The sequence below is a fragment of the Scomber japonicus genome, chromosome 5 (genome assembly GCF_027409825.1).
Source record: "Scomber japonicus isolate fScoJap1 chromosome 5, fScoJap1.pri, whole genome shotgun sequence".
Lineage (NCBI taxonomy): Eukaryota > Metazoa > Chordata > Actinopteri > Scombriformes > Scombridae > Scomber > Scomber japonicus.
This window is the reverse complement of record NC_070582.1, coordinates 6603210-6616789: the sequence shown is the minus strand read 5'-3', so window position 1 is coordinate 6616789 and position 13580 is coordinate 6603210. Positions and strand designations below refer to the sequence as shown.

The 13580-nt window shown below is 40.7% G+C and overlaps 1 protein-coding gene across 1 annotated transcript in view; it reads right to left on the bottom strand.

Annotated features, from left to right (window-relative positions):
- kitlga (kit ligand a) overlaps positions 1-13300 on the bottom strand; it is a 35462-nt gene extending 22162 nt beyond the window's left edge. Inside the window, exon 1 of the mRNA XM_053319215.1 lies at positions 13020-13300. Coding sequence (XP_053175190.1) covers positions 13020-13034 — 15 coding nt within the window. The 5' untranslated portion in view covers positions 13035-13300. The remainder of the gene's footprint in view (positions 1-13019) is intronic.
- Positions 13301-13580: the final 280 nt, after the last annotated feature.

Genomic DNA, 13580 nt, shown 5'->3' with positions numbered 1-13580 from the left:
TAGATCCGTCTCGATCACTTTAATTACTGGTACAGGAAATCACAACAACAAATAAGTGTGTGTGTGAGAATCTCAACTCATTTAGAAAGTTGTAATAGTGAATACACACCAAAAAATGAAGCTAATGGAAAAATAATGAGAACTGAGAAGAAAAACAATCTAGAGCTACTATTTTTCGGGTCATACAGTACACGAGTTTCCTATTTCAAATTTGGATCATGCACATGTCCTTTGACTCTGCAAGATCTTGTTATCCCATGCTTCCTCATTCTTTTGTTTGAGATGGAGCAGTTGCTTAATCAGATTACTGTCTCTGAGACCTGTCCTAAGAGTCCCAATGTGTGATTGAAGAATTATAGCCCTCATTAAATCAACTTGCTGGATGGATAATGGCTTTTCTTTTGTGACATTTATCCAAATTGCTGAGAACGTGTAGATTTGAAATACTGATGCCTTAGTTGTAATCAAATCGTCCCCTTGGTGTCAAGCAATAAATCTGATCTTGCAAATTTGAAAGAGGAAGTAAGGAGATGAAATGCATTAGATTATTGTATGCTTTCTGTTGTTTTCCTTGGAAAAGATATGAGCTTACTACGTCACCAAAAAACTATGAGAGTGGCACTGGTTAATATGCACTAACTGCAGGAGGGGAATTTGGCTCGGACAACAAGGAAGTTGAATTGTGCAACTGTGCTTCACACATGTACTGTATGCCCTGCCAGGTTTTTTACCTTCACAGGCTCTCCCCAAGCAAAACCCTTTGAAGTTTTGATTTTATGATTCATTGGCTGATAAACATTTATGTGGTTGATAATGTTCACATGAAGTAAAATCAATCTATTATGCTATGAACTATGAACTGACCAAAATGTGTACCTACCATTTAAAAATGGTTGGGTAGTGAAAGGTGGTGGTTAAGCAATTTATTATTTTACAATGGCTTGTGTTTAGATTACATTTATTTGGCCTCTTTTGCTCAATGAAAAGAAGGGTTTTGTAGAAAAATGATTGGATTTTAAAGAGAAGGTAGATGACCGAAAAGCTATAAATGACTAGGAGATTTCTTTTTCTTTTTTACAGTACACACAAAACCTAAGACTAATATGTTTTGTAAAATGTAGACTGGAAGCACACACAGTTATACCATAATTAGACACCATACACCTAAACTATGTTGTAATTAGAAAGTGCTTATAATGTTGTATTAGACACCCAGGAAGGACCAGCAGAAAAAAAGTGCAGGGAGTGAAAGTAATTTCACTTTAGTTTACGGTACAGTTGTATGTTAATGCGTCACAAATTACCCTCTGAGAAATAAGAGTCTAAGAGTGGGAAATAAAGATGCATCGCTCTGGCAGCTTCCGTAGCCTAAAAGCCTTTTTCACACACGAGTTGGCTTGGCTTGACTCGGCACTGTGCTTGTCTTGAGCCGAAAAGCAGCAGACTGTATACATCACGGAAGTCCCATATTAGTTCATCAGTGGAAAAGCTTTTAATACGAAGCAACAGAAGCAGGAAATGTTTTCATCTGCAGTAACTTAACACAGCTTAACACAGCTCTGAAAACTAAACCTCACGCCACAGAGACTCAGTACTGATAGCTGAACACACATAGGCTTTTAAAAACATCTTTCTCTCTGGTTTCCAGCATAGGCACGAGTTGGGGTCTCGCTGTGCAACAGAGCTTGTTTGAGGAGAAGCAGGAGAAAGGGGGTTGTCATGGGTTGGCTTGGAGGCAGATCGAGCGTGCTTTGGTCTAACAACAGGACGCAGTAAAACAGCAAATAAGCTCAGCATGGTTTGACTCAGGCTTGGCTGAAAGTGCCAATAGAGAAACCATGTTACTGGGGTTAGATAGAAAGCTTATTACATCTTATTAGTGTACCGTTAAAGAAAGAGTGACCAAGACTTCTTGTCACCATTGTTAAGGAAATAACATGCCAATATCACATGACCAATAATGCCAAAACTGACAAAAATGCATTTAACAGCCCTTTGAAATGACGAGGAACAGTTTTGGTTGACCGCACAACATGTCAAGCTGAAAGAAATGTGGTTAAGACAAAAACCCACATATATTTCTATAATGTTTCTTGAACATGACAGATGAGTAATACAGTTTCTAAATATTGTCTCAACTCTTCCAAGTTACTTCTCCTACTAGCTCGAGGAAAAACTTATCATGTGGAAAGTGCAATTTCCTCGCGAGCAGGAAATGCATTATTGGCCATGAAGGGTTCTAGGCACATTGAACAAATCCAATCCTTTTAAATGGCCTCCAGCTCTGAGTCAGATGTACAGTGGGATTGCTCAATAGGGGAGAAGAGTCAATTTTGGATGACTCAGTGCTTGTAGATATATCCAGAGGTCATGCATGCGTACGTGACCTCGAACCTCTTTTAATTATGTGGGTTCAAGGCAGCGTGCCAATCATGAAGAACTGAGTCATTTAAGACGAAGATAAAGAGCCTGCATACACTCATGCAGCATAACTACAGCAAGTTGATTATGGTGATTAAATTAGTTGATTCTTTGCAGAAAGGATGGAGTAATACACCGATCACATAACAATTTTTTCAGAGGTCATTTTGTCAATCAACTTAAAACCTTTTTGCAGTAAATGACACACCACTCAAATTTTTTAAAATATGTATCAGTGTTATACTCAGCTTTGCTTTTTATGTAACATCATTTCTAGACATTTCAATATTGTAGCCTTGCATGGCCAACATTACTTAACATTTCTTGCAACAGAAAAGGTGTGAGGGTTAAATCCACAGTTCTCTGAAAACACCAAAAGATAAAAAAATGTTGTGGCTATTTTTGGGAAACCACATATCCCCCAAAATGTGACCAACAAAAACAAACTTGTTTAATTTTGTCCACTGTGAATTCTGTGAGTTTATCCAATGGATTTTAAAGTTTCATAAGACCGAGAGCAAGGAGGAATTTTCCCAAACCGTAGCAGAGCAATGAACCCTTCAACTCAAGTTGAAATCACCCAGAGATGTGATTGTCAAAATATTCGTGACATTGATCATATGAGACAGGGCGGTGGAAAAAAAGAGACAGTGATTATATAGAAACGCTGTGGGTACTGAGACAATAAACTTCTCCTGTGTCTCTTGGCCAAGACCAAGACCACTAGATTGTCATATTCTGCTTCATGCTGATCACAAATATTGCAGAGAAGAATGTTAAAATGAACCCTCAATGCACCTGCTGAGGTGCTTGCCAGGTTTAGAGTCTGCGGTTTCTGCTCTCTGTGAGTCAAAGCACTATAAACTCCTAATGAGAGAAACACATAGAAAGATTGTCTTCAATGAATGCAAGTTAGAAACACTGCAGAAAATGGTCATCTTTGGAGAATTCAATGTATTTATGCTACCTGTCTTGCAAAGAAAAAGTGACAGGAAGTTTAATTTCAGAGCTATGGCAAGGCTGTGTCAGCTACAGCAACAAACTTTTTAACACTAAATCAATAAATGGTAGAAAATAAGCCTGTAACAACCTCAGAGCTCACAATGAAGTCTTTAAATAGCTTTTTACATCAAGCCATCAAAAATCCAAAGATGCTTACAAAGGCATAAAACAGAGAGATCTGTAAATCACATTTGAGAAGCAAATGTTTGACTTTTTTTCCAGATGTTTTCTGTTGGTCATGCTGAAAAATCTGAACACAGACATTCCTGCCCTTGTTCACTTTTCACTGCATGCACAATACTAAACATATAAAAGGTACTCTATAGTGACAGATCAATTGAGATACTCACTAGTGAATCATGCAAGGCAAAAAGTAGGGCATACATTCTACACTTCGAATCTGGAGTATCAAATCAAAATGCTACAAATTTAATTTTGTGTGCTAATTAACATATGATGATGATGATGATTTTAGACAATCTTGGACTTTTGAAGAGATAAAATGAGTTGTTGTTGTTGTGTTAAGTGATGGTAATTGCCTCTGACAAATGTATTACTGTGGTTTCTGGTTCTCATTTCCTGCCAACCCACAGAACAGATCCATCGTCCTGGCTCCGGTCGTGTACTGTGCCCATGTGACACTGATTTCCCCACTTATGTTCGCATTCACATGACACCCACTCACTGTGCCTTTTGTACAAAGTTAAGCTTGGAACCCAGGTCTAATAAATCTTTGAACTGATTGAACTAGACATGTCAAGCTTGCACATCAGGTTGAAAAGGCCTGAAGGATGTCCAGTCTGACAGACGCCAGATGTCCTTGTTAATTGTTCACTGCTTTTAAAGATGGTCCTCAATTATGGTCCTTTGTGTCCTGGCTGGGTTTATGCATATATTCAGAAACCTCTGCCTCTCACATGTATCACAACAAACAACTCTCATTAAACTGGCTGTTTGTCTGACACATTTCAGATGATGACTACAAGATGAGTTCTTAGTGGTTTTATATCCCAAGCATCATAGAAGTTAACCACCAAATTTCCATGTAGGCATGCATTCAACTTGCAGATTTCCTGCAAAGTACGCTCACTTGTAGAAATGCTACCTTGATGGCAGGGTTAAGGATAGGGTGGGCATGTCGTCAAATGAGTGTATCTGAATTATTTGGGCCTGGTACAGCACCCTGAATGTCTTGTTGCTGCAGAATTAAGATATCAAACATTCAGATATGAGGCCCTAGCTCTGTGGCAGAAGAAAAGCCAGTAACTCAAGTCATGTTCACTTGTTGCTGTTATGGATTATCTGTGCTGTAAAGTTAATACAAAAAACAAGACTATGACTTTGTACATTTTTATGACAAAAGATGGAACTTTTTTGCAAGGCATTGAAGGTAAATATTGGCTTGGTAGACTGTAACATTTCAACTTTCTAAAATTCAAATGAAATTCAACTGAAATAAGAGAGACCACAAATACATACACACGATATTTGCCTCTCCCTGACCACACTAACATTATGAACATCCTTCACTGAGTGGAGGTGGGGAACATCATTTTCAAAGTACACTGCTCTTTAGTGTTAACTGACCATTTGCAATCTCCAAAAAAAAGTCTCAGTTTCTTCTGTGCATTCCTTGAGTTTGTCCTGTTTGGGCCTTATGGCCAGATGGTGAGTGTGCTGCAAATAAGATTAAACATCAATTTTGTGTGCAAAGCATGAGGCTGTCCTTAATTCGTTTTTTCCATAAAAGTGCTGAACTCTGCAGGCTTTGTCATCCAAAAATTGCAGTTGGCTTTGAATTAATATGAAAGTGTTTATTTTGGGAGTAATGACTTCACGGAATACATGGCAAAAAATTGCATAACCAAACCCAGTGTTTGCAAAATGTGCTTTTGCTGCTTTTTCAGAATTACATGAAATGTCATGAAGTCACAATTACACGACTCCATGGAGCTGTCTGCTCCACTGAACAGCATTTTCTACTCAGTCAGCGTGACAAACAGGGCAGAGGACAGTGCTATGTTACCAGACAACAAGAAAAAAGGTGGATTTAAATAACTTTAAGTTCAATTTTACAGTTTAAGTTAACATTATGTTGTTATAGCCCGGTAAAATTAATTAAAATCAGTGAATCATAATACCATTAACATTACTTCAATAAATGTTGGTAAAATAATTGCCAACAATGTCTGTATAAGCTACAGTATGTATTAAAATGTTCCTGATGAGATCGTTACAATATATCTCCAAGAAGAGAGAGATGCCTGATGTCATTGAGGAATATAGTCAGGTAATGTTACTTTAGCTAGAGAAAGGCTAATGGTTCTTCGCTATGCCCTGAAATTTTGAAGGTAAATAAATGCCTTCTTTTTCTAAAATATGTAATGTTAGTTGCTTGTATAATTTTTTTATGTTCTCACCGTGATCAAATATTTGTGATGTGAGAGCATTATGTAATATTACTCTTTCACAATTGTAACCTAACTAAACAAGTAGACAGACAGGAGTAGTGGAAGCAAGTAGAGAAGGAGGGCAGCGTGGAGTAGGAGGGCAGCGTGGAGTAGGAGAGCAGTGTGGAGCAAGAGAGCAGGAGAGCAGAGTGGGGTAGGAGAGCAGGAGAGCAGAGTAGAGCAGAGGAGCAGAGTGGAGCAGGAGAGCAGAGTGGAGCAGGAGAGCAGAGTAGAGCAGGAGAGCAGAGTGGAGCAGGAGAGCAGAGTGGAGCAGGAGAGCAGAATGCAGCAGAAGAGCAGACTGAGGCAGGAGGGCAGCAGAGCAGAGTGGAGTAGGAGAGCAGAGTAGAGCAGGAAAGCAGAGTGCAACAGGAGAGCAGAGTGGAGCAGGAGAGCAGAGTGGAGCAGGAGAGCAGGGTGGTGTAGGAGAGCAGGAGAGCAGAGTGGAGTAGGAGAGCAGAGTGGGGTAGGAGAGCAGAGTGGAGCAGGAGGGCAGAGTGGAGTAGGAGAGCAGAGTGGAGTAGGAGAGCAGAGTGTGGCAGGAGAGCAGAATGCAGCAGGAGGGCAGCGTGGAGCAGGAGAGCAGCGTGGAGCAGGAGAGCAGAGTGGAGCAGGAGAGCAGAGTGGAGTAGGTGAGCAGAGTGGAGTAGGTGAGCAGGAGGGCAGCGTGCAGCAGGAGAGCAGAGTGCAGCAGGAGAGCAGAGTGTGGCAGGAGAGCAGAATGCAGCAGGAGGGCAGCGTGGAGCAGGAGAGCAGCGTGGAGCAGGAGAGCAGAGTGGAGCAGGAGAGCAGAGTGGAGTAGGTGAGCAGAGTGGAGTAGGTGAGCAGGAGGGCAGCGTGCAGCAGGAGAGCAGAGTGCAGCAGGAGAGCAGAGTGGAGTAGGAGAGCAGAGTGGAGTAGGAGAGCAGATTGGAGCAGGAAAGCAGAGTGGAGCAGGAGAGCAGAGTGGAGTAGGAGAGCAGGAAAACAGAGTGCAGCAGGAGAGCAGAGTGGAGTAGGAGAGCAGGAAAACAGAGTGGAGCAGGAGGGCAGAGTGGAGCAGGTGAGATGGCAGAAAGAGATGAGAGTGGAGAGGCGAGTGATGGAGGAGAGAAGAGAAGAGAGAAATCGAAAACTAAGCACAGGCTATCAAGCTAGGAGCCTAAATGGGTAGACAAGACCAGGTTATACCCATGGCTCTACCACACTGATCATAGTGAGTATTCAGCATTACACCATATCATGCACCACATCAAGCCTCCATTCATTGAGACAGGCTGCCAACTCTACAGACTTGACTATTTAGATATGCATGATGACGGAACACCACAAACACAGTGTGAAGTCACATGCTTTACTGGCGCAAAGTGAAGTTCCTTTAATTAGATGAGTAATTAGATAAGTGGCTATTTTAGTTGACAGAGATGACTCAGGTAAGTATACCCTGATTTTTGTTGCCATAACTGGAATTGTCCGAACTTAGACATCATACAGTGGCATAGGCTGGGTCAAAATAAGGCATTGAGGTCAGTGTAAGGCCGGCACTAAATCTTAGCCATGAGAAACACAGTATTCCCTTGAGACAGTAGATGTAGATATCTACTCCTTCTAGGGAAAACAGGAGGCACCCTGATTCTGTAAATTTTAGAGCATGAGGCAATCATCGGGGTTGGTGGGTGGGGTTCAAATGCCATTATTACTTAACAAAGAAAGAGCATTTGCGCTATGTCCAGCTCTTCTCAATCTCAATGTAGCTGGGTTACTGGGATGTGACTACTTTAAAAGCTGAAAGTAAATAAGGGTGGCTGTGGCTCAGGAGTTAAAAGCAGGTCCTCCAGTACAAAATATTGAACCCCAAATTGCTACTGAAGTGTACCCTTTGTGTGTGAGTATGTGTCCATGTTTAGAAAAACTTGAATGATAGCCTCTGTGTATGAACACATGTGTGAATGGGTGAATTTTGCTTGTAGTGTAAAAGACCTTTGAGTAGTAAGTACTATTATTACGGTTCATATTGCCATTTCATCACTGCAAATTAGCTCACCTCAAAATCACATAATAATCTAATCTATATTGAATCTAATTTACTTTTAGATTATTAAAAAAAGTACAGGATGGACTATCAGAGGCCTAACCCTACCCTAACAAAAAAACTCATCAAAAAGTACTTCTCAATATACTGTTTCCATGCATTTTAATATTACATGTGAGGGCTTCACATTGCTTAAAAATCTGAAAATTAGAGAAGGGGGGGAAGGGTTTGGATTTGATTCATCTGCACACAAATTTTCCAGCCACTCTAATGTCTTGAACAAAACTGAGAGTCACCTGAGATACCTCCTCCTATTACTACTAGGCCGACATGATGGAAAATCCTCAAAACCAATAATAAAATTGCAATTTGCAACTATTATTTCCTTATTCCATACACAATTTGCATAAAGGGCACTTCTGGAAAAGTGACTCATGTCTCAGTCTGTCTCCCTGGGTAAATAAAGATATCAATCAATCAATCAAACCATCAATCCATCAATCCATCAGTCCGTCAGTCAGTCAGTCAGTCAGTCTGTCAGTCAATCAATAAATCAAACAAGTTACTCCTTTTCTTTTCTATCCCATATTTAGGTAATGGGGCCTTATCTGGATGGCCTCCGTGGACAGATGACTGAAGGTTCAAGAACATGGAAATCTTGGCAGCCTTTCACGTGCTGGGACCACAAGCAGCCAAGGAGGATGATGGCGTATGAATCATACAAGCCTGAAGCATTCCAGGTAAAATGTGAAAGTCATAAGTAATTGAGGAGTTCTGCAGAACAATGATTAATGTCCCATTGTCTGTGTTTAATGTGTTTCAGGATGTGGAACAGTTCACCATAATAGGGACAGTATGACGAATGGTGGCACCTCTACCCATACTTGAGCCAGCTGGTGGTCATTGCCCTCACAGTGCCCATCTCCAGTCCAAACTTTGAGAGAGACTTTTCAACTATATGAATGGTATGAAAAAGTAGTATCTGAAATGAACGACTGTCTGGTTTCTCCCAATGTCCCACACCCCACTCATTTTTGTAATTTTTTTCTATTTGTAGGTGAAGGCAGACTTGAGACTGCAAACTTTGCCACTAGGGCTGATATACAGTACCCTCTGTGGGTAGGGGATATAAACATCATTATGTATGAATAAATAAAGGTTTTCTTTGCGCTTTAATATTCACTCCAACATCCACACACCACCCACATGCAACACATCTTTTCCTCCCACTGCTGAAAAAAATCCGGAAGGAAACAATGAAATCAAATTTATTTCAATTTTATCAATAATGTGATACTTGAGATCAATGTGACCGAACCTCTTCAACCCCACGCAACCTTTGGCGGGTCGATCATCACAAGGTAGAGAACAGCATAACTGATGAACTGGTAAATCCTTTCTGCAACAAGCATTGTTTAAACCCGCAGTACTTTGGAAGTCTAAATTACAGGGTTCCCAAAGATATTACATGACAAGGAAGTACAGTATGTATAAAAGGATATCCAAGACATCTATTTATAATGTTAATTAAATGTTACAGCCGTATAAAAGCTACTTGTTAAATAGGGAGGGAGGTCTGGGAAGTGACAGTGATTGATCTCATTTAAACCAAACTGAATAACTTGAGGAAAGATGTGTAGCCAGGTATGAGCTGTGAGTCACAGAGTCTATTTGATATGCAAAACAGACAAACAAGCATAGATCACTGATGTGTGCTGTTGTTATATCTGTTGCCAATGAGAAGAGGTCAGTGACTGCTGGAATCCAAGAGAAATTCACTGGCTCCGTTCTTGGCTCCAGTAGGGAACGTAAATCACCTCTGGGTAGGTGAAGTTCCCAGATGTAACAGAAGTGACTAACCAGAGGAACGCAAAGCACAACAAAAATGTTTTGATGTGGCTTTCAAGTTAGAAGAGCCACTTGAGAGGAACTAATCAATTACTTCAACACAGCAGCAACACCATCCTCACCCTAGATATACACAACACAGCAACACCACCCTCACCCAAGATACACAACACAGCAACACCATCCTCACCCTAGATACACAACACAGCATGGCAGCTCTAATGTAATGTTTTATGACTTGTTTCCCGTTGTTAATGAAAAGCCATTTATAAACTGTTAAAAAAGAGAGCCTTGATCAGTAAATTCAAGTCTTCACTGCATGTGCTCCTTCTAATCAAATTTGCTCTAAGTAATTCATTCAGCTGTGATTGATTACTGGACAGTGTAATTCTGACACATCAACAGCCTCTTTGCACCACAACACCTACCTACTGTGTGCTTCGAAGAACATGTGACATAATAAATCTAATGATGCGGAGCAATCTGTCATTCCTTTTCATGCTTTTGCATTTCCATTCTGCACCTACCAGCACATTTCAAACCCTGAAACAATGACTATTTCCTGAACATCAATAAAATAGATAGATATAGTTTACTTAAGGGATTTTGATGCGGCATGGCAGTCCTCAGCAGGTCACAGGCCACAACAATAAAGCAGAGACAAACTGAGCCTACATTATGTGAGCAGTTGGCCATTGGATTTACAGCCTGTGTTGGATCACAGCTCCTCCAGCCGGACTATTCGTGCGTGTAAATCATCCTGATACCAAAACACTCCAGCTCCTCTTTACCTGCCTTATGTCGCCCTGGCCTGGATGGAAAATCCGTAACCTGGGAAAATAGCGTGACCAGTCCATAAACAGCAAGCTATAACTCATCATAAAGATCTGACCCCTGGGAGGAAACAGTCAAAGAGAAGATGTCTTAAATGTCATTCGACTTATCTGACTCTACATTTTGAATTACAGCCACTGAATTAGCACTAAGTAACACTAAATTACCTTCACATATCTGTGTCAGTATTAAGGACGGACACAGGGGGGGCATTGATATGTCTAAACTTTTCATAGTCCAAAGAGCTGGATGACTGGTCTCTCCAACACTGCGCAGGGATCAGAAAACTAGCACACCCTACTGGTGCCAAATGTTCTGTGAAGGACTAGACATGCTCTACCACTTCCTCTCTCTCTCTCTCTCTCTCTCTCTCTCTCTCTCCAACACACACACACACTCTTACAAACACACACACACACTCTTACAAACACACACCTCATGTGCCAGATCTAAAAAGGTTTGACTCACTTTTCAGAGACTGGTGAACAATTGCCGTCATTAGAAAATATTAAAACAAGATCGCTATACATTTACAAATATCAGCAATTCAATCTTTGGTGGAAATATGTAAAGATTAAATAAGGAGCAGTGCAACATTGATGGAAGCTAAAAGTTTAATTTTTACAACAAATTCCATAAAACTAGTGTAAGAATGATATATTTTCTACATATCATTTCGTGACAGTCGAAAGTGCCGCGAGCTGTGGCAAAGATAAAAGATGAAAGGTGTCAAACGCAGCCAGGCACACAGCACAACTTACATGTACCTTCATTAAAAAAGCATAAAGGAAACCCTGCCTGGAATATGATTCACAGCAACAGGGGTACAGAAATGCCCACCCTTCCTCCTGGAAACTTCAAAGACTTTTTATTCCCTGATGCACGCTGACATACAAACACATACCCTGTTATATCAATATTAATACATTTTGTTTATTTTTTATTTTGAACTGATAATGATTGAAAAAGATCTTAAATTACTGAGCAGACTGAGGCAGAGATTATTCACAGACCCCAAAATGAGCAGGGTTCAGTCGAACAGCCTAATTTAATCTACACACCTTCTTAACTACACAACACATACACACATTTAATCCATGTAAACCAATTTATTTTCACACCTAACCTCGGATGGTAATGTGAACCAGGTGAAGAAATGCTCTTTAAATAGTGAAACATCAATGCTTTCATTTAAAAGAGATTCAAACAGATGTTTTTGTTACAGTAATTGGTTGCCTTAAGGAGATCACCTACTGATATGTAAAGGATCCAATTACCATGTTTAAACATCTTACAATGATCTCACAGTGATTCAAAGACTAATGCTGAAATATGCCTGATCTATTTTACTTTCTTTGCCACGTGATAAAAACAAGAGACCTAAAAATAAGTGTTTGTTACAATTTTGTACATTTTTGGGTCAACTAGTTCATACGCCAGAGATTATGGTATCAAGGCTTGTTGTCAGTGAGTCTAAGCTGTCCCTGCAGCGCTCTTAAAACAGACAGCGGCTGCTTCCACTGCAGAGCAAGCTGATGAATAACCTGAAGTGCTGCCTGAACCGGTGGAGAGGCGGTAGATGAAAAGGCAGATATATATCATATGTGTGGGTGATTGAGCCACGCTATCCTGATCAACATGCCTAATCTATCTAATAACGATTTGTGACATTTTAGAAAGATGATTTAATAATTGCTTTGGCAACATATGGAACGTTGTTTGCGCGTGCGTGCTCGTGCGTGCGTGTATAAGAGTATATGTATGTGTGTGTGTGTGTGTGTGTGTGTGTGGGTATACATATTAACAGTTGCACGTTCAAAAAATCTACTTTTACGCAAATTAGAGACAGGACAAGCAGTAATCTAAACTCTATTCTGCAGGTAAGAATGTGTGGAATAATTTATCCTCATGTGTATGTGCTGCTCCCCTGATTGCAAATGCTACAATCTATAGAAATGGTTCACAGTTATGCAAGGCGCAAACCGTTCACGATACTGTGAGGTGCCAGACTGGCGCCGTTAATATAAACTTATTGATCGGGGGAACCATTAGGGGCTCCTAAGGGGATGTGGGGGGCAAACTGCATAAACTCTCGACAGGTGGAGAATTTAGGGGAAACGCTGCGTTTAAAGGCGGAAAGCGGGTTTATCACATTGCTCACCACACGGAGCTGAGCAATTAAGCCCTCAGCGCAATAATGTGGAGCGCTCTAAAACAGCTTTGATAGTGCTGGTGCTTGTATCCAGTTCATTTACAAACCGGGTATGTCTATGTCTATACCGCCTTGGAAAAGTACATTCAGCTGTGATAAGGTTGTAAAAACACACCGAATCTAAAATAAACCTTCTCTGGTTAAGTTGAACTAAAGGGGGAAAACAGCAGAAACGTGTCACTACACAACGCAAACTGTTCATTTCCTCAAGTGAAACAAAAAAAAAGAAACAATTACTTACTTTTGACTTCTTCATATGGAACGACAGGAGTAAATCCAGCGTGTGCGAAAGCCTATTTTATTTTACTTCTACGGGGAGGAAAGGGGTTGTCATCATCCTGTGTGCACATATCCAATGCCTAAGTCAGTAGTATCCAAGCAGAGGAGAAAAAAAAGCCCCAAGAAGAAGAAGAACGGAACGATTTTGAAGTCAAACTTTCAACCTTTGCAACCTGCAGGCTACTGGCGAATGGCATCTAGCCCATCTAGCTACACCATAGATCCAGACACTGAAAGCTTGAGGGCTTGCAGCGGAGGAGCGGGACAGCGCGCAGAGGGAGGGAGTAAGCCTTTATAATGATGCGTAAAAAGCAGTCAAAGAGCCGCCCTCTGACGAGCCGCAGTATGAAGAGGTTCACTCCAAATCCACTACGGCCAATATAAACAAACGGGAAAGGAAAACAGGTTCAGAGCTTTGCTGTAGTGGTTGCTCAACACTGACAAGGATTGCCTAAGTGGTGGTTTTACTACTTATTGTTAGGTATTTATTTTAGGATACCCATAAGGTACGGACATAACCTTT